At 37.7% G+C, this 20,094-nt stretch overlaps 1 protein-coding gene, 1 long non-coding RNA gene and 1 other non-coding gene across 4 annotated transcripts; 2 read left to right on the plus strand and 1 right to left on the minus strand.

The window, feature by feature from the left end:
* The first annotated feature begins 7,204 nt into the window (after positions 1–7,204).
* Positions 7,205–8,660, plus strand: LOC110923952. Its single transcript, XM_022168005.2, has 4 exons — positions 7,205–7,208; positions 7,320–7,595; positions 8,055–8,096; positions 8,171–8,660. The coding sequence occupies exons 1-4, from the start codon at positions 7,205–7,207 to the stop codon at positions 8,314–8,316; spliced, it is 468 nt and encodes a 155-aa protein (XP_022023697.1). The 3' UTR covers positions 8,317–8,660.
* A 437-nt stretch (positions 8,661–9,097) lies between these two features.
* Positions 9,098–11,538, minus strand: LOC110921847. Of its 2 annotated transcripts, none has more exons than XR_002582684.2 (4): positions 11,124–11,538; positions 10,047–10,182; positions 9,511–9,603; positions 9,098–9,435 (listed from the first exon to the last, which is right to left on the minus strand). It is a non-coding gene; the product is annotated as an uncharacterized LOC110921847 (long non-coding RNA). The 2 variants fall into 2 exon arrangements; XR_002582685.2 differs by having other exon boundaries at positions 11,116–11,538.
* A 7,947-nt stretch (positions 11,539–19,485) lies between these two features.
* On the plus strand, positions 19,486–19,591 carry LOC118489424. The gene has a single exon (XR_004887444.1). It is a non-coding gene; the product is annotated as a small nucleolar RNA R71 (small nucleolar RNA).
* Positions 19,592–20,094: the final 503 nt, after the last annotated feature.

Consider the following 20,094-nt stretch of genomic DNA (forward strand, 5'->3'; position numbering starts at 1 on the left):
CTCTTAAAATTTGGAGACATTATCTGTATGGAAGTAAATTTACTATCTATACGGACCATAAGAGTTTAAGGTATATATTTGGGCAAAAAGAGCTAAATATGAGGCAAAGAAGGTGGATGGAAATCTTAAGTGATTACGACTGTGATATTCAGTATCACGAAGGAAAGGCAAACGTAGTCGCAGACGCCTTAAGTCGTAAATATCATGAAAAGCAAAAGCGAGTCCGTGCTCTTAGGTTAAATCTACAATTAGATTTAATGGAACAAATAAAGGAAGTTCAGGGAACGGCAATCAAGGACGATGCCGAAGGAATGAAAGGTTACCTAAAGGAATTAGAACAAGGAAAAGATGGAATTTGGAGATTCCACTGTTAGAAATGCCTGTATGGAAATGGGAACTCATAACAATGGATTTTGTTACTAAGTTACCCAAAACCAGAAAAGGTAATGATGCTATTTGGGTAATCGTGGATCGATTAACCAAATCAACTCATTTTCTACCAATGAAGGAAACCTTTAGCATGGAAAGGTTAGCCAAGTTGTATGTAGATGAAGTAGTATCCTTACATGGAGTCCCACTCTCCATTGTATTGGATAGAGATAGTCGTTTTACTTCCCGTTTCTGGACAAGTTTCCAAGAAGCAATGGGAACTCGACTTAATTTAAGTACCGCATATCATCCTCAAACGGACGGACAAAGTGAAAGGACGATACAAACCCTGGAAGACATGCTCCGAGCATGTGTAATTGACTTTGGTGGTAATTGGGATAGTCATTTACCATTAATTGAATTCTCCTATAACAATAGTTATCATTCGAGCATCGAAGCTGCTCCATTCGAAGCACTGTATGGACGCAAGTGCAGAACTCCCGTTTGTTGGGCAGAGATAGGAGAAAGTCAGTTATCAGGACCAGAAATTGTGCAAGAAACTACTGACAAAATATTGCAAATCAAGGAAAGACTGAAGACTGCTAGAGATCGTCAAAAGAGCTATGCAGACAATCGCCGCAAGCCGTTAGAATTCCAAGTTGAAGACAAAGTACTATTGAAAGTTTCTCCTTGGAAAGGAGTAGTACGATTTAGTAAGAAAGGAAAACTGAGAACCCAGATATGTTGGACCATTCCCAATGATCCAACGAATAGGACCAGTAGCTTATCGTTTACAACTACCAGAAGAATTAGCTGGAGTACATGATGTGTTTCATGTATCCAATCTCAAGAAATGTCTATCAGACGAATCCCTGGTAGTACCTCTTCAAGATATAAAGGTAAATGAAAAGCTGAAATTCGTAGAGAAACCCCTACAAATAGAAGATCGGAAGATTAAGTTTCTCAAACATAAACGACTGGTGTTGGTCAAAGTGAAATGGGAATCCAAGAGAGGACCATAATATACTTGGGAACTGGAATCAGAGATGAAGCGAAAGTACCCTCATCTATTTCAGTAAATCTCGAGGACGAGATTTTTCTCAAGGTGGGGAGGATGTAACAACTGCCACTAAAATCAATAGTTAGGACAAAAATTAGTCAATAAGAAAACCCTAATTGAGACACCCAAGTAATTCTGCACTAGTCCTAAAATTTTCAGAACAATCAGAATCAGGATCAGGACCCCTAAAACTCGAGGGGGGCAAACCCTAGTTTAATATTTATCTAAAATGAACGTTGCATAATTCTGATTTGTTGAAAAGTTGAGTCACCCAAGCTACAACCGAGTCTAGGCAGCCTATGAATTAGACTGCTTAGCTTACGGACCGTAAAGGTTCGGGCTTACGGTCCGTAAGGGAGCCTCAAAACTTGCTATAAATAGCCGACATTGGTACTCACCTGTAGAAGTTAAAACGACGTAAATTGTCCCTGTGTACGTCGAGTTCAGGCCATAATACCACACTAAACACACACACGATCACGAGGTGCTGCCGCAATCAAGGTAATAACTCGATCGCTATTACGATTCAACGTTCGATCGATTATAACTATCCAACGATTGTCCGAGTGCTGCTCAAATTGAGCTTGTACTTTGTTATTCATTTTGATTTCGACTTGAATGTTTGAGTGCTGTTCGAATTCGGACTATGCTCTGTCATTCGTTGTGAATCCATTGAATTGTTAAGTACCGCACTTGATAATAGTTGTGAAGGTTTAATCTCGTGAATTGACGTAACTGCTGAATTAGTTACTAATCCCGTTTGTGTATGCATTGTTATTTAAATTTGGTTAAAAGGCTAATCAGTAAAGCTTATACTCTGCTCGTAAATCTGCAAAGTGAGTCATTCCTCTTTTATAAACTCTTTTCTCACAGTTTGTGAGTCAACTGTTTTACAAAACTCCAAGTTATTTTTAAAGTTATAATTACAGGGATTAAGTCTATGTAATCACCAAATTACAGCCGGTATGTGGGGTTTTGTATACATTACTTATTTCCCGTCACACTTGGACAAACGGGTGGCCAAGGGGTGATCTGACCACAGTCACAGACACCATTGGACAAATATGCTAGCCAATGGATGGTCGAGTGACAAATACCGTGGGTAGTTGGTTTGATATCAGAAACATTGTAATTCCCCTTAATACTGTAGATTATAACAAATGAGTCGTTTTCAGTAAAATGAATGATTCACTCAGTATTTCCCTGCTGACAAAACCTTTTTCAAACATGTTTCAGGTGATCTGGTATGAGCAAAGAAAAGTGTCGTGGAGCACTCCCAGCTTAGAAAAGTGGCTCAATGTAAATAAATAAATGAACATGTTTTGAAAATAAAGATTTCCCCTGAGAAATCACATTATTGTAAATTTCGGGAATTTATCCCTAACGAGCAGTTGAATTATTAAAAGATCCTGTTTTAAAAAGACTTCCGCTGTCGCCTAAATTAAATACCACGGGATTCCTGTCCCGCGGCTCCTGAAACGGGTCAAACCGGGTCGGGGGCCGTGACACGACACCCCGACTACGACCATTTGCAAGTTTTCAGGTGTGCCTGCTACCCAAACACATCCGCAACCCAACCACATAAACTCCACCCTCGAGCCATCCGGTGCATTTTTCTCGGGTATCCCCCATATTTCCGGGGCTACAGATGCTTCGACCCCACTACTGGAAAGGTCCAGGTAAAATTCTAATTCCTAATTCCTAATCCTTGTCCTGTAAACAGGTCAATTATGGTCGGTAATGACACTTGTATTCCAATTAAAAGCACGGGCACTGGCTTTCACCCTTTACCAAACCGAACATACATCTTACCCAATGTCCTTTACAACCCACAAATAATTCGAAACCTTATTTCTGTACGACGCTTTACTCGTGATAACAATGTGTCTATTGAATTTGACCCGTTTTGTTTTTCTTTGAAGGATCTCTTCACTAAACGAACACTTTCAAGACATAACAGTATCGGGGACCTCTATCCTTTCACTCCACCAGAACTGCCTCTGCAAGCATGTTTTCTTTCCACACCAACACTGCCTTGGCACGAGCGTCTCGGCCACCCCGGGAATCAAGTTTTAAGTTTATTACATCGTACTTTTAATTTTTCTTGTAATAAAGACAATTTGTCTCTTGTTTGCAACTCATGTAAACTCTCAAATAGTAAACGTTTACCTTTCTCAGTTTCTAATTCCTTTACTTTTGCACCATTTGATATTATCCACTGTGACTTATGGACCTCCTCAGTCACGAGCAAAACCGGTTACAAATATTACATGGTGCTCGTTGACAATTTCTTCCACTTTGTTTGGGTTTACCCACTTAAATTCAAATCCGAGGCCTTTCCCACTTTTGCTAAATTCCATAAACTAATCCTTACACAATTTCAACGTAAAATTAAAACCTTTCAATGTGACCTTGGGGGCGAATTCGATAACCATGCCTTCAAAAGTTTTGCCACTCACCATGGCCTACTATTTCGTTTTTCATGCCCCCAAACATCCTCACAAAACGGCCGGGCCGAGCGCATGATTCGTCGTCTCAACGACATCATACGCGCACTCCTAATCAACGCAAACTTACCTCCTATATTTTGGATCGAAGCCCTTCACACCACCTCGTACCTTCATAACATTTTAACCACCAAAAGATTAAACTTTTACACCCCTACCTTTGCCCTTTACCTGCGACACCCCGACTACGACCATTTGCAAGTTTTCAGGTGTGCCTGCTACCCAAACACATCCGCAACCCAACCACATAAACTCCACCCTCGAGCCATCCGGTGCATTTTTCTCGGGTATCCCCCATATTTCCGGGGCTACAGATGCTTCGACCCCACTACTGGAAAGGTCCACATTTCGCGTCATGTTACGTTTGATGAAAGCACCTTTCCTTACACCATACCACAACCACCCACCAGATACTGTTTCCTTGATGACGCACCACCTCCCGGTTTTTCGTTCATCCCTCCTACCCCCACACGACCATCACCTACCACACCATACCCTATCACCTACAGTCGACGTCCTCGCCTTCCACCTACTTCGACTGTCCCCCCACCTACGACCTTTGCCCCCACCCAACCACCACCCTCTACTGCCCCCTCCCTGGCCCACATCCCACGACCCCAACCCACACTGGCCCACCACCATCTAACCAACATCCCATGACCACGAGGTCCAAATCCCGTTCCACACACATTCATCTCACTCCAAATACCATCTCGCCCGTTCCCAAATCTTATGCCAAGGCCTTTGATGCTTTTGTAACGTCTCTTGAGTTTGGGACCTTACAAATAGGCTATTCAATTGCTATACTTTTGTTGACTTGTTTTCTTCCAGGTTCATAAAATATTGGTTCACATACGATAGTTTATTTTATCTGTCTAATTGAACCTTGAAGATAATAGTAATCAAGTATGAATTCATGTCCGTTTCAGTCCTTGAAAGTAATAATCAAGTTCATATTGTTTGTTTTCGTGATGTTTAAAATAACAAGAAAATATGTAAACTTGACTTTAGATACACATGTGAACTAGTCTTAGTATAAATGGTTTTTTAGACAACTACATCAAACACCTAGATTGAAACAAATATTCAATGAGGGATGAAGATCTTTAACGATGATTATCAAAGAATATATCAATACAGGAAGCAAGTTATAAGTACTAATCATATGAAGAGCGCATATGGCTACTAATCAAATGTTCGAAATATAGTAAACTGTTGTTTTGTCCATGAGACATGCTCCAAACATCAGATTTTGTCTACCATTAACTCTCTTCGTCATTAACGTTTCAAATATTAACACTTCTAATCCAATTCACTAAAATTTTTCTTGTTAATTTTTGACAAATGACCAAAATAGCGTATCCTTTAACAAGGCTATACGTGTGTAAGGGCATGTTTGGCTAAGCTTTTCCAACCCAACTTATGACTTATTGACTTAATCAAAAAGCTAAAAAGGAGTTTGTGTTTGGCAAACTTAAAAGTCCTTTTCAAAATGACTTTTTGAGAAGGAGAAAAAGTCATCAAAAAATCATTTTTGAGAAGTTAGAATGTTGTGACTTTTTGAACCAACTTATTGACTTATTAGCTTTTAGTCATTTTACATCAATAAGCTAAGCCAAACACTTTTTAAAAAACAACTTATTGACTTATTGGCTTTTCCCACCCTATAAGCTAATACAAACACTTTTATAAAAACTCATTTTCAAAAAGTAATAAGTCAATAAGTCCTTTTCACAAAAGTCATTTTTAGGTAAAATAAGCTTAGCCAAACATGCCATAAATATATTTGTTAAATTAATAACAATATTACAAATTGATGATGTATATTACCTTACGTCCAATGTTGTAGAAGTCGGATTAGGCGGCCGATTAATCGGCGCCTAGGCGGTAATCGGTAAGCCATCGCCTAAAAATTTGCAAATCGGTTAAAAAATCGGTCCCGGTCAAAGACGGTCAAAATCGGACCTAGTCGGAGAAAATCGGAAGAAATCGGACTAATCGGACCCAGAAATTTATACAGAAACTTACTTGACTCATTGTCGCCGCACACCTCCATCCATCGCCGGCGACGGCGACCTTAGTCTTCTTCTCCGACGACCTTAATTTGTTATTCAATTATTGTTTAGATGAAGGGAATATGGGGATTAGGGTTTGTGTTTTGTTTTTGTACCCGATGAAGAAGAAGAGACGGAGAGCAACGGGCGTATGATGAAAGTTTAGATGATTAGGGTTATTTAAGTTTAGGTATTTTAACATATAACCCCCTCCATCTTTATTAGTTTATATTTAGTCCTTATACTTGTGAATTTATATATAAAAAATATAAAATTAATGGTATATGTATATAAATTCATAAAATTATACATATAAAGTCCATTTCAATTAATCCCGATTAACCCCTATTAATCTCGATTAATCCCTAGGCGGTACCTCACCGCCCGACTAGCGCCTAACGCTTTCTACAACATTGCTTACGTCCATGGTGAATCTTCACTAGAGGTCCATTGTTATATTTATGGAGGACCCCATCAAGCTCTAACTTTATTCGCACAAACTATTAACTCAAACCTCTCCACTTTCTAAATTAATTCACATAAATTAAGATGTGATCGTGATTAGGTAAACTCGGTGTTTTATTTTTATATGTCTCAAGATTCAAACGAGATAAATACAAGAAAGACGAGAAACACGTGAACTACAAAATTACGTGCTGATTCACATGTTATCAATTCCGTTGATATGTAAACATCAGTGGATGTTTAAATAAAAACTAGAGAGATATTTTCGCGCTTTGCGATGGGAACATGATCGGTATTAGTTTGTTTGCGTTAAGATATAAGCTTTATTGAAAACAAAAATTGTGACTCTATCGTACCAAACAGAACCAAAACCGACAAAACAACATCTGTATCGGTACCATAGCGTACTCAACTGAACCGAACCACATCAATACTTGTACCTGTATATTTTTTTGGTTTCCTATTTTATAACGAATAACGTGCCGCTACCGTAGCGAACCGAAACCGAACGAACTACATCTGTTTTGGAAAATGTTACATAGAGTTTTTACAAGGATTTTTGGAGTTTTTTCAACTTAAATGGGTTTTCATGTTATCCTTCCCCTATATATATATATATATATATATATATATATATATATATATATATATATATATATATATATATATAGGGCAAGGATAAATTGAAAACCCGGTTGAGTTGAATAAACCCTGAAAACCCATTAATCACCATTGATCAAACTAAATAAATGGGTGAGATTAAGTTTGGGTCATGTCTTTCTTTAGTTACAATTTTCAGTATTTTTTAATACATTGATTGTACATTAAGGGTAACATGGGAAACATATTTTCATCTCTTACAAGAAAGAAAAAAGTCTGCATATGCACATACCTCTCATTTCAAAACTTCAAAACATCAAACCAAATTCTCTCTCTTCCAAAAATCTTCATCAAACATTCTTGATCTATACCCAAATCAACGAAGATGTTCAACTATACCCACAATCACCGGCCAAAAATCGCTTAAGATCTTCATAATCGCCGTAGAATATCAAAGATCGCCAGAGATATTCAACAATCACCGGAGAATTTCAACGGTCACCGCCGGAAATAATCAAGCTAAAAACGACGGGATTTCAGGTGCGTCGCTTCTTTGATGACTAAAATTATCAACTTTGTTTTAGCTATACAAAATTAGAGAGTTTTAAAATTGAGATTATAGGGTTTTTTAAGACTTTTCAAAATGCTCAATTCCTTTATACCCATTTGGGTTTTCTTAATGGCAGGTGCCATTAGGGTTTTTTGTTTGTTTCAAATAATCTCACTTGTTAAAAAGAAAGTTGATAATTTTAGATAATTATGAATTTTCTTTTAGAAATACAGATTTGGGATGTGTGAAAATAGAGACTATAAACTTTTAAACAGTTTTTAAAGTGCTCGGTTTCTTCATACATCTGGCTTTTTGTTAATGACAGGGTAGCATTAGGGGTTTTGGGGATGAACACATGATCAATTGCGGTGGGGGGGGGTCTGATTCGTGTGTTAATTTTGATTGAGAAAAATAGACTATATAAGTTTTTTATTTGGTTATTTTTTCAGTGGACAGCAAAGCAAAGAAAATTGTGAAAAGGAAATTAATAGGTATGTACACACAACTTGTTTCCTTGTTTATAAATTATGTAAACCATATCTGAAAGTTGGTGTCTTAGTTTCAGTGGACAGCGACTCAGCGATGTGGTTAGATGAGGCACTTTTTGATGTTGACTGGGGATCATTTTACTTCACTACACAAGTTACCCCTGTCAAAAACTCTTCATCTGTGGTGCTCGCTGACCAAGCTAAACCAGTCAATGCCACCTAAGAGAACCCTCCGTCAGTTGATCCCGAAGATGATCCTATAGATGATGATTACTCTTGTTACTCTCCAAACACTCTTGTCTCGTGGGCCAACCACAACCCGTGGGAGAGTGAGCTTAGCCAAGAACCACTCAGCACTGAAATTGAATTTGGCACTCGAAGATCGTTTCTTGACTAAAAAGTGGTGTTTACGTGAAGTTACTAGTATGTGTGTGAAAAAAAAATGTGTCCTAATTTTCCCTCTCTCATGCAATATAGGGGCTACTTTCCTTATCCTATGTTGTTTACCATATCTAGTGTTAAAGTTATTATGTACTCAACTATTGTGTTAAATCTATGTTTTTCCAATCTATGTTATTCAAAAAAATCGTGTCGTTATTATATGATTTAAACAAATACTGACTTCTAACATAACGAAAAACTAAAAAAAAGTTGATATCTTAAAAAAAGCTTACACAAGTTACACACTTTAGGAAAAAATAATAAATAAAAAAAGAGTTACGTGATCAAATCTAAAAAAACATACAACGTTGTCGTGAAAAAAAAAAGATATTTAAGCAACCTTCAACAAAAGCACATATCAAACACACATAGAGCAAAAATATACAAAAATCTCAGTGAAAAAAAAAATGTAACACGGATACAGCAAAAATGTACAAAAATCTGAGGCAAAAAAAAATGTAACATGGTAAAAACATAACCAAAAAATCCATAACATATAAAATTTTCAGATTCAACACAGCAAAAGTCTACATATATCTGAGGGAAAAAGAAATGTAACATGGTAAAAACAAAACCAAAAAATCTACAACATAGAAAATTCCCAGATTCAACCAAACATCAACAAGTACATACTACAAATGTCATTAACATACTAACAATGATAATCCAACTAAGTACCACCTATTTCTTAATCACAACAAACAATGCTAACAAGTAAGCTGCCAATCACTAACGCTAATATCAGTAACCATATAACCCTCTTCTTCTTCCGAATTTCTTGCTCACGGACAAACAGTTTAGCTTGCAGGTTGTTGATTTTCCTCAAAAGACCTGGTATGATCCTTATTGACCGTAGGCACATCAGCGGGTCGACCCAACCAATGAAAGGGTAGTTGCTGGGCTACATTAAAATAATGAGGATAAAATACGATTAGAACATACATTTACTTATTAAAACAGGGTTCGAAATTTTTACCTTAAACAGACATGAATAGAACCTTCTTCCTGGGTTGTCATCTGTCCATGATGGCCGGATGGTAGCAATCCTCCCACATGAACACCTTTTCATCTTTTTTGAGAGGTAGATGAATTGTAAAGAAAAAATAGAGATAAGAAAATCATATATTTGAATATAGTTGGAGATAGTTAGAAGCCTATAGTTGGAATGATGTATCTAACATGAAACCTAATAAACTGATGCATTTTACTGTATTGTCAATACAAGTTTAACACGTTTTGCTACAATGCAAACAAAACATGGTGATACATTTTTTGATGTCACCAAAAAGTGTAGATGCTGGTGCATTTTCCTCCTCTACCAATAAAAAAAACTAATAATAACAAACTACAAACATTAAAAAAATTTGTAACCATAACTAATGCAGCAATTTAGTTAAAAAAAAGAATGAACTATAAACGTTTGTAGGTCAACCTCTATAATCTGTTGAGGACACATTTAACTGCTATAATCAAATTTATTTAAGCTTGAATACATGAAAATGAAGAACCAACCTCTGTAATGCGAGCCTCTTCTGAAATTGAGTCTTCATGCTCTTTGGTTGCCAATTTGAAGTCAACCTCTACCTGTGGCTTGACTTGATTCGAGCCTTTAATATTTTCTCAATTCCCATTCCTCCCAATCTGTAAACTGAAAAATAAACAAAACAACTTTAAAAAGTCAATAGCACTAAAAGTAATAATATATGATTCATCTGATGTTCTAAACAAATTAACAACCTCAAACCAACCTATTCTAAAAGCAGATAACAAAACATTGTGAAACCAACGGTGTTACTTTGGTCTGTTCAATCATTTTACCAAGTGTTCAATTTCAATCTATGATTTAGATATGTAGAACAAAATACCAAAGGCCATCATCTGATGTTCTAAACAAATGAACAATCTGAGATCTGCTCCAAAACACTACATAGTTAAACACTGAAAACAAAGTTGTTTCGAAAATTGAAACAAAAAGGGGCATCTTTCATTGAGGTATTAAAACAAACACCTGGTGTGCATGTAAACTCAGTAGCTAAAATCTCTTCCAAAACAAAACTAGCAAACGTACAACAGCACAACATACATCCCCAATTTTACATCTATGGACTGAACACGAAACACTTCACAAATCAACCGCAAAACAAAAATATGAACAAGAAAACCCTGGTCACAAATAGCAGAAATCTACAATTAATAACACAATAAACAAGCACATTTGTAAACTAGCACATTTGTTTCATCTAACAAAATTTACTCTATCTTTATTATACAAAACTCACTTTGCTTCATGATTGTATCAAGAAAAAACTACAATTAATAACAATAAACAAGCAAAGTAACTTCGATTTAATTCAATAAACAAGAACTTAAAACAAATTGTTTCGATTTGTTTAGGAATCTGCAACAAATTTTACACAAAAAATTGATAAAATCAATAATAAAAAGCAAGAGATATAGAAAACAAGAACTTAAAAACCTTCATCTTCTTGAACAAAAAATAAAAAAGTTATAGATCCACAAAACACAACAAAAATGCAGAGTAAAAAAATTGCAGATTTGCAAACAAAGCTTAAAAACATACATATTCACCTTCTTCTTGAACAAAACCCTTCAGCCTCCTTAAAAACGTAAAAAAGTGTGTAATTTCACTAGATCTTTGCCTGGTTTGAACTCAAACCTTCAGCCTCTGTTCGAGATCTGGTTCTTCATCACCAAAGTTTAGATCAGATTCTCTCTAATTTTTGGTTGAAATAAATGATATGTGAGAGAAGATATGTGAAAGAGGAGAGAGATATTATACCAATGTAATTAATGAAAAGCTTGACAAGAAGAAGAAATGTTGAAAGGTCTGCGTGTGTGCAGACTTACACATCAAAAGGGGTCACACAAATCTCAAAAGGTAAAGAAGGAAAAAGACGGTTATGCCCTTGCCTACTCTTAATCTAAATTCATACGTGGATCAATCCTAGCCACATGTTTGAGTTTTCAGGGTTTAGTCAACTGGAGTGGGTTTTCTCCTTATAATTAGCCTATATATATATATATATATATATATATATATATATATATATATATATATATATATATATATATATATTGGGTTCAGTGGAAAACACTAAAAAAATGGGGAACCGGGCAACAATGCGTTTAACACATGTTAAATAAATCATAAAAATTCAATTTAAGATGTTAAATTAATTCAATAATTAACATGTTTTTTTAGGCATAATGTTTTAGATTCTTTTAGGAGTTAAATGTCTGGTTGGTCCCTGTGGTTTGCAAAAATTGAAGCCTTGGTCCCAATGGTTCACTAATTACAAAGTTGGTCCTAATAATTGTAATTTTTGCACTCGGGTGGTCCTTGTCACTAACCTCTGTTAAGTTTTCTAGTTAAGTGTCTGTGTAATGTCTGTTTTACCCCTAAGGTTAAAAAAAACAAATAAAAATAAGTGGGCCACCCCATCCCCACCCTTCTTCTTCCCCACTCCACCTTTTAACAACCATCCACCACTACCACCTCCCATAACCACCACCACCACCGTGCATTACCATCACCAACCACCATCTCCCCGAATCACTATCATCATCTCCGCCACAACCTCCATCTCCCCAAACCACCAGCCATCACCACCATCTCCCCAAACCACCACCCCCACCGTGTATCACCATCACCCCTCAACCATCATCATCAAACACCCCTGAACCACTACCACGACATTTGTTTCACCGTCGATAACACTTTTTCAGTTGCACCAGATCTAGCTAACAAGTAACAATTGATGAAGCTCAAAAACCGAATTAACCACCAAACATCGTTGTTATCACCAGATGGAGGTTAGATTCCGGTTAACCGAAACGTCGGAGGACCGTTGCCCGTTCGGATTTAACACCTGCATCAACTTTCTTCTTATCTGTAAAAGCTTCTAAAATCGCTTGATGAGTGCAGTGAGGAGAGTGGAGGTTGTGATTGGTTGATGAGTGCAGTGTGGAGAGAGGGAGTGCAACGGAGATGAGGAGGAGGCGAGTGAGAAGCTCTGGAGACATTGTTGAAGTGGAGATTTGCAGGTGTGGTAGTAGGGTTTTGTGAGGGTGGGAGAGAGGGGAGGAAGAAGATAGTTTCATTTATTTTAACTACTTAGGGGTAATGATAAAAAAACAAATAAAAATAAGTGGGCCACCCCATCCCCACCCTTCTTCTTCCCCACTCCACCTTTTAACAACCATCCACCACTACCACCTCCCATAACCACCACCACCACCGTGCATTACCATCACCAACCACCATCTCCCCGAATCACTATCATCATCTCCGCCACAACCTCCATCTCCCCAAACCACCAGCCATCACCACCATCTCCCCAAACCACCACCCCCACCGTGTATCACCATCACCCCTCAACCATCATCATCAAACACCCCTGAACCACCACCACGACATTTGTTTCACCGTCGATAACACTTTTTCAGTTGCACCAGATCTAGCTAACAAGTAACAACTGATGAAGCTCAAAAACCGAATTAACCACCAAACATCGTTGTTATCACCAGATGGAGGTTAGATTCCGGTTAACCGAAACGTCGGAGGACCGTTGCTCGTTCGGATTTAACACCTGCATCAACTTTCTTCTTATCTGTAAAAGCTTCTAAAATCGCTTGATGAGTGCAGTGAGGAGAGTGGAGGTTGTGATTGGTTGATGAGTGCAGTGCGGAGAGAGGGAGTGCAACGGAGATGAGGAGGAGGCGAGTGAGAAGCTCTGGAGACATTGTTGAAGTGGAGATTTGCAGGTGTGGTAGTAGGGTTTTGTGAGGGTGGGAGAGAGGGGAGGAAGAAGATAGTTTCATTTATTTTAACTACTTAGGGGTAATGATAGTCATTTAACATCAATTTAATTGAGAAATTTAACAGAGGTTAGTGACAAAGACCACCCGAGTGCAAAAATTACATCTACTAGTACCAACTCTCTAATTAGTGAATCATTTGGACCAAGTCTGCAATTTTCGCAAACCACAGGGACAAACTAGGCATTTAACTCTTTAACTCATTCTTTTAGCGTGATATTGTATAAAAATAACAAAAAAAAGTTACAATTTAAAACATAATGAAACGTATTTTAGGCACGAAATATAAAACGCTATGCGATGAAAATTAATCAGTATGATCTAATTTTAATGTTTAGAATATATTTGACTGTGTTTTAAATTGTTATATTTGGTGTTTTTTATACAGTACCATGTCAGAAGAATCTAGAACATTATACCCAAAATATAAAATACATTACATATACTTGTAATATTTTGTAGGAAAAATATATAAGATTTAACTATAAAGTGGATACAACTTAAGAATCTAAGAAGAATTATAGACTATCATTGAAAAACAACAGTTAACTTTATTCAATTTTATAATTTTTTAGACGAGACGTAAATAACTTTTTCAGATGATAATTTCAAAATAAAATTTATACTAGTAATTCTTTTCATAGGATGCCGACTTACCGTCGCCGGCGATAGTGACGCAGCATGGTGGGGTGGGAGGGGGCGACCGACCCCTTGAATTTTTCGCTTAGTAGTGGAGAGTATGTAGTTTTCGTATATATATGGGTTGAACTACCAAGATTAAGATAACCGAATATTATTATACAAGAGCTTGCTTTTATTAAAATATTATAATGGATACCATCACAGTAATAAGACACTTAGCTAGTGTTTAATAAGAAAGAATTATGGAATAGAACGAAAAAAAAAACATGTTTGATTATCATGTGGTAATGGAATGGATTATTTGTTAAGAATGTGATTTCTTTTAAATATAAAAATTTTCATTCCTTGGTAAAGAGATTTTTTTTTCATTCCTTCAAAAATAGAAAGGCATCTTATTATTATTATTAATAATTTTTTTTTACTATTATTATATTATATTATATTGTATTATTTTTATTAGAGTAAATTACAAGTTTTGTCCTTTATGTTTGTCCAAATTTCAGGCGCTGTCATTTACCTTTAAAATTGATGAGTTTTGTACTTAATGTTTCAAAATACTGCACGTTATGTCCTTTAAGGCAAACCCAATTAATTTTTTTTTGTTAAATCTGATCATGTGCAAGGCACATGAGGACATTTTTGTAATTTCGTTTCTTTAGAGAAATTTATGTAATTAACTTAAAATAAATACCCCACCATCTTCAAAAGTTGCAGACAATCAACTCTCTTTCTACCCTCTCTCACTAAAAACCACAATCACCTCCACCTCTACCTCCACAGCTGCTGACACCACTCCCCACCACCACCGTCGCCGCCATACCCTTCACCTCCACCTTCACAGCCGCTGTCACCACTCCCCACCACCACCGCTGCCGCCATACCCGTCACCGGACGCGATTGTGTCACGCGCGAGTTTTAACAGAAAAGGACCTAGATCGGGGTTATCGAGAGAAGATTCATCCAGTAATAACTACTTTTCTGGCGATTTCTTCTTTCCGGAGCTCCGATCTGGCGACGGCTTGGTGCGTGAGGATGACGGAGAGGGTGATGGAGGCCTCCGTTGCGCCAGTGGTGTTGTTTTGGGGTTAATTGAGTCGGGAGAGGTGCGGATCTGGTGGTTGTGGTTGTCTTCTAGAATGGAGATTCGTGGTGGCGTTTTGACGGAAACTAAACCGGGCATGGTGGAGACGTGTTGATAAAATGCAGATCTGAAGTTACCGGTGAGTGTGGAGGTGAAGGGTGACGTGCTATCGTAGGTAGAATCAAATTTAATCCAATTACTGCTAATAGCTAGCGGTAAGTGGGTATCGAACACAAGGAGTTTGTGGAATATGTGTTATTTAGAAGTGTATCTAAGTTAACTAAGATTAAACTAATTACAATAAAAAGTAAATTCAAAGAGTTGGATTGTTTGTTTGATTTTTAAAACTAAGATTACTAATTAAATTGCGAATTGAGAATTGGTTTTGTAAACAATTTAGAGACAAATGACCATCCTAAGTTTCCGGTTTGCTTCGACATTCATGCTAATATTCAACTAGAAAGAACCACACAGACATGGTTCATGTGTTATTACTTGTCGTGATGAAAGGGAACTAAGTACTCGGATTCCTAGAATGCGAGGTTGTTACCCGATGACCAATTAATCAATACCCAATCCTAATCCCGCCCATGATATCTCGATTGCCAACGGCACCAAGAAAGTATGGTTTAGACTAAGATTAACATACAAATTAACAATTTACGAACAAGCAAACAACACACCATAATAAACAAACCATCATAGCAAGTCTATTATTCTAGAAATAAGAATCAAAACACAAATGTCTTAGACAAACCTTCAACCTAGGATGATCACCATAAGTTTAGCCACTCATGACTTGGACAATCATCATCACATACATATCAATGTTCATAGGAATTAAAAACACTAACAAGATGTTTAGAAATTGTTTCAAGCTCTCAAGAACACCTAAAAATCGCCCCTAGACTGCTGGTAACCGAATGGGAATGATTGGCTGTGAAAAGACACAATAAAACATCATAAAATAGGGCAGTTACACATTTCTCCGTTATCTCCACCGTAAATTACGGTACCACCGTAAGTTATGGTGGACCAAAAAGTGTTACGGAGGGTCTCTACTGCCTTACGGTGGACGAAAAATGCTGGGGTCTACCGTAAATTACGGTACCACCGTAAGGTAAGTTACGGTAGGCTTCAGCATGAAATTTTGTTTTCAGCATAACTTTTTCGTTTCAACTCCGTTTTCTTCACCATTTTCGCCTACGTTCTCGTAATTTCGTCCTCTATAATGCTATCCTCTTAATTCTTCCATACCAATAATTGATTTTTTTCATTTATTCTCCGTCATTCAATCTCCAATCTGGTCACGCCTATTCGAAGCTTCATTTCCACACTTTTAAGCCCCAAATGTACCTGAAACACAAGCAACCATAGTTATCTAATTCTAGACAATTACCCAATTAAATGTGGGATTTTAATATCGTTTATACCACTTATGGGTTCTCCTATGGACTACCCGTCACATCCCCACACTTAACCGTTGCTTGCCCCAAGCAACTCATCAAAACCATTTTCAAAACACAAGTGATCGACATAAATCAAGCAATAATATGTTGTCCTTTTACTAACCCATTCTTAACACCCAAACAACACACCCCTCACTATATCTCCTCTCGGTGACAAGTAAACACTAGCAAAGATACGCTATATACACAAAAGGCAAACGGGTGATTGCACAACTATATGCTTTTACCTAAATCGGTCCCCCGCCTAACAAGTGCCAAAACATGAATGCAAATCAAAGGGACTTGAAGGTTGTACCGTGGCTAGGCATACGGGTAGGAAATGGAAATATATATGTAGTAGCGAAGGACTTTACCCGGTCTTTTTATTACACAATGAAATAAATAACACATAACTACTATATACAAGACAACTCACACATCCTTCTTTTTCATTTTTTTTTCTTTCTTTTCTCTTTTTTTTTTATCATAGCATAGAGAAACATTCACATAACATATCTAAACACAACTAAAGCAACTACTAACACTATAAGACCGGGTTAAGTCGGGTAAATTTTTGGAGAACTAGCTAAGGGGTAACAAATGATTGGCTTTTAGGCACAAAATAGGCAACTAAATGTCCAAACCCCCGCCCCTCTCGCAACCATGCTCATATATATAATTTATGAGGTCCAACCCCCCAAATCCCACACTCGCACTCACCAAGACGAGGCTACCTAATTGCCCTTATCCTTTTCACATTCACATTCAACTAAGGACTCAAACCGCATTCAAGCACAAGTTCTAATACACCCCCACCCGTTGCCACTCTCATCAAGAACAAGAATTATTTATTTACAAGTGTGGCTTCAACTCTCACCAAGAATAAAGGGTATTAAGGGTTGCCGGTGCATCATTTAGGGTTAATCCAAGGTGTTTCAAATTCTCACATTATTTCGCTTGATTTAAAATTTTTCAAAAACCTCAAAAATTCCCCCCATCCCCACACTTGGGATACATTGACCCCAATGTATGGTTTTGAGAGGCTTTGATCGCTTAAACTCTTCATCATCAACAAAAGCTTTAAATCTCAAACCCCAAATTTCTTTTTTTTTTATTAACATAAAGCAAACGAATAACTACCAATATTTCAAAGCTAAAGAACATAACAAGACTAAGGAAAGAGTACGTTGACCTGGTGAAGTTTGCCACAACAGATATTGTAGATAATCCGACTTTCTATCACCACCTTCACCCAAATATTTGCACATCTTCCCCACACTTGAATGTCGCCATGGCCCTGAAACATAGAAAGATAAAAACAACAAGATCAATATAAAACCCCGGGTTGCCTCCCGAGCAGCGCTAAGTTTCGAGTCTTCAGCCAGACCGTGCCACCCCCATTTATGGTGGCTCAAAGAATCGGTTCCTATCACCTCCCCCACTGTAGCTTGTCATTGGTTGAAATGCATCCAGCAAATGTCCATTCGGTGGATAGTCAACTACATACCTGCTCGAACCCTCATACTTCTTTTCGCACCCCGGTGGTTTGTTTGTTTTTATTCTTTGATGCACACTTTTCATATGGTCACTATACTTTCTACCCTTCTCTTCAATAGATTCATAACTAATCTCCCTAGTATGAACATCAAAGTACAACTTACGGTTCTTTTCGGTCATAGTAATGATCCCGTCTCTACAGTTGATTTGAGCATTTGCTGTATAAAGAAACAATCGACCTAAAATTACCCTTTGTTGTGATGCCAGTTTGGTAGAAGCATAATCTAAGACCAGAAAATCCACCGGATAGTCGAATTCTCCCAACCGAATCATAACATTCTTAACTATTCCCCGTGAACGCCTCCAACTCTCATCCGCCAAATTCACCATGGTGTCTATATCTTCGAGCGGACCAAAATCATACATGTCATATAGATCACCTGGTAATACACTCATGCTCGCCCCGTAGTCCAATAATGCATGAGGAATTTTTAATTTTCCCACACGGATAGGCACAATTGGTGCTCCATGTTCTTTATCATTCTCACCATCGGTATCCTTCCCTATACCTGTATTTATTTGACACGAAGAGGTTAGAAATTTTTCATTAAATTCGGTACTAGGAATGGTGCTTACCACATTGATATTAACGCTTTTTATGTTCTTGGGATTTGTCACCGTGTCACTTGGTAGCTGGCCTTTTGCTTTCTTCAGTATCGCCACTTCACTCGCAAGTTGACCCATTTGGGTGGTCAACGATTGAATAGCTTTGTCACGGATTTCATCTTTTTGCATACGAACCTCATCAAGCTGATTTCTTCGTTGCATCTCCATTTGCATCGCTTTCAACATCTCCATGACCTCATTTCCACCCGAAGAACCTTGACCCAAAAACCCACTTTGTTCATTACCCGGTTGTTGGAATTGCCTTTGGAAACCTTGATTATTAAATTTCTGGCGAGGAGCATAATTTCCTTGGTTTCCTTGAAAGTTTGGGTTAAGTTGATTTGACGGGTTCCCATATCTAAAATTCGGGTGGTTTCGTAACCCGGGGTGGTATGTGTTCGAGTTCATGTTGTAGTTTCTACCACCCCCTCCTTGACCTTGTACCGCATGAACTTCTTCATATTGCCCTTCAACCATTCCTTGGCAATTCTCAGCCGCATGACCTATTTCATTGCAAATGGCACAAACATCATAAATTTGATTAGAGGTTTGAACATTACCATCGTCAACCGCATGCACTTGAGTTCGGGTAATGACCGGTCGTGCTCTCCTTGATGCTTGAGCTTTTCTCTTTGATGTGACCGCCATTTGCTCCAAAAATTCCCAATCATCATGCTCATAATTTGTACCAAAAGTGCCATTGGTGATAGACATTAAATCGTGAACATCTTCGGCACATAACCCCTCATGAAAAGCATTCATCAACTGCCGTAGCTCTATCCCATGATGAGGGCAATTCTTTATCATCATGTTAAACCTCTCAAATGCTTCATGAAACATTTCACCCGTTTGTTGTTGAAAACTTCTCAAACCTTTTCTAGCATCATTTGTCTTTTGAGCGATATAAAATTCATCCAAAAAGATTTGTTGCATTTCCACCCATGTATAAATAGATGCCGAAGGTAATGTATAGAACCACTTTTTCGCCTTATCTTCTAAGGAAAATTGGAATAACACCTATTTAATATCATCGGCTGAGAATCCTTGACTCCCAAGAGTGTTGCAAATCGAGTCATAAGCCTCCAAATGAAAATAAGGCTCTTCCGTTGCTAAACCCTTATATTTTGGCAAGCTTTGCAATGAGTTGGTCCTCACTTCAAATGTCCTCCCTTGATTATTGTGAGGAATGACTACCGGTGAAGGATTATAAGTGATTATTGGCCTGAAATGCGCTTCTATACCTCTTGCATGTTCTCTAAGATGCCTCCTTGGTACATCCAACCGAACTCTTGGACGCATCGGACCCATTGGTATTGGCATATGCCCTTGTGGTCTTGGAGGCACGAATTGTTGAAGAGGTGGTTGAAACCTTGGCCCCACATATTGT

Source organism: Helianthus annuus, chromosome 17 (genome assembly GCF_002127325.2).
Source record: "Helianthus annuus cultivar XRQ/B chromosome 17, HanXRQr2.0-SUNRISE, whole genome shotgun sequence".
Classification (NCBI taxonomy): domain Eukaryota; kingdom Viridiplantae; phylum Streptophyta; class Magnoliopsida; order Asterales; family Asteraceae; genus Helianthus; species Helianthus annuus.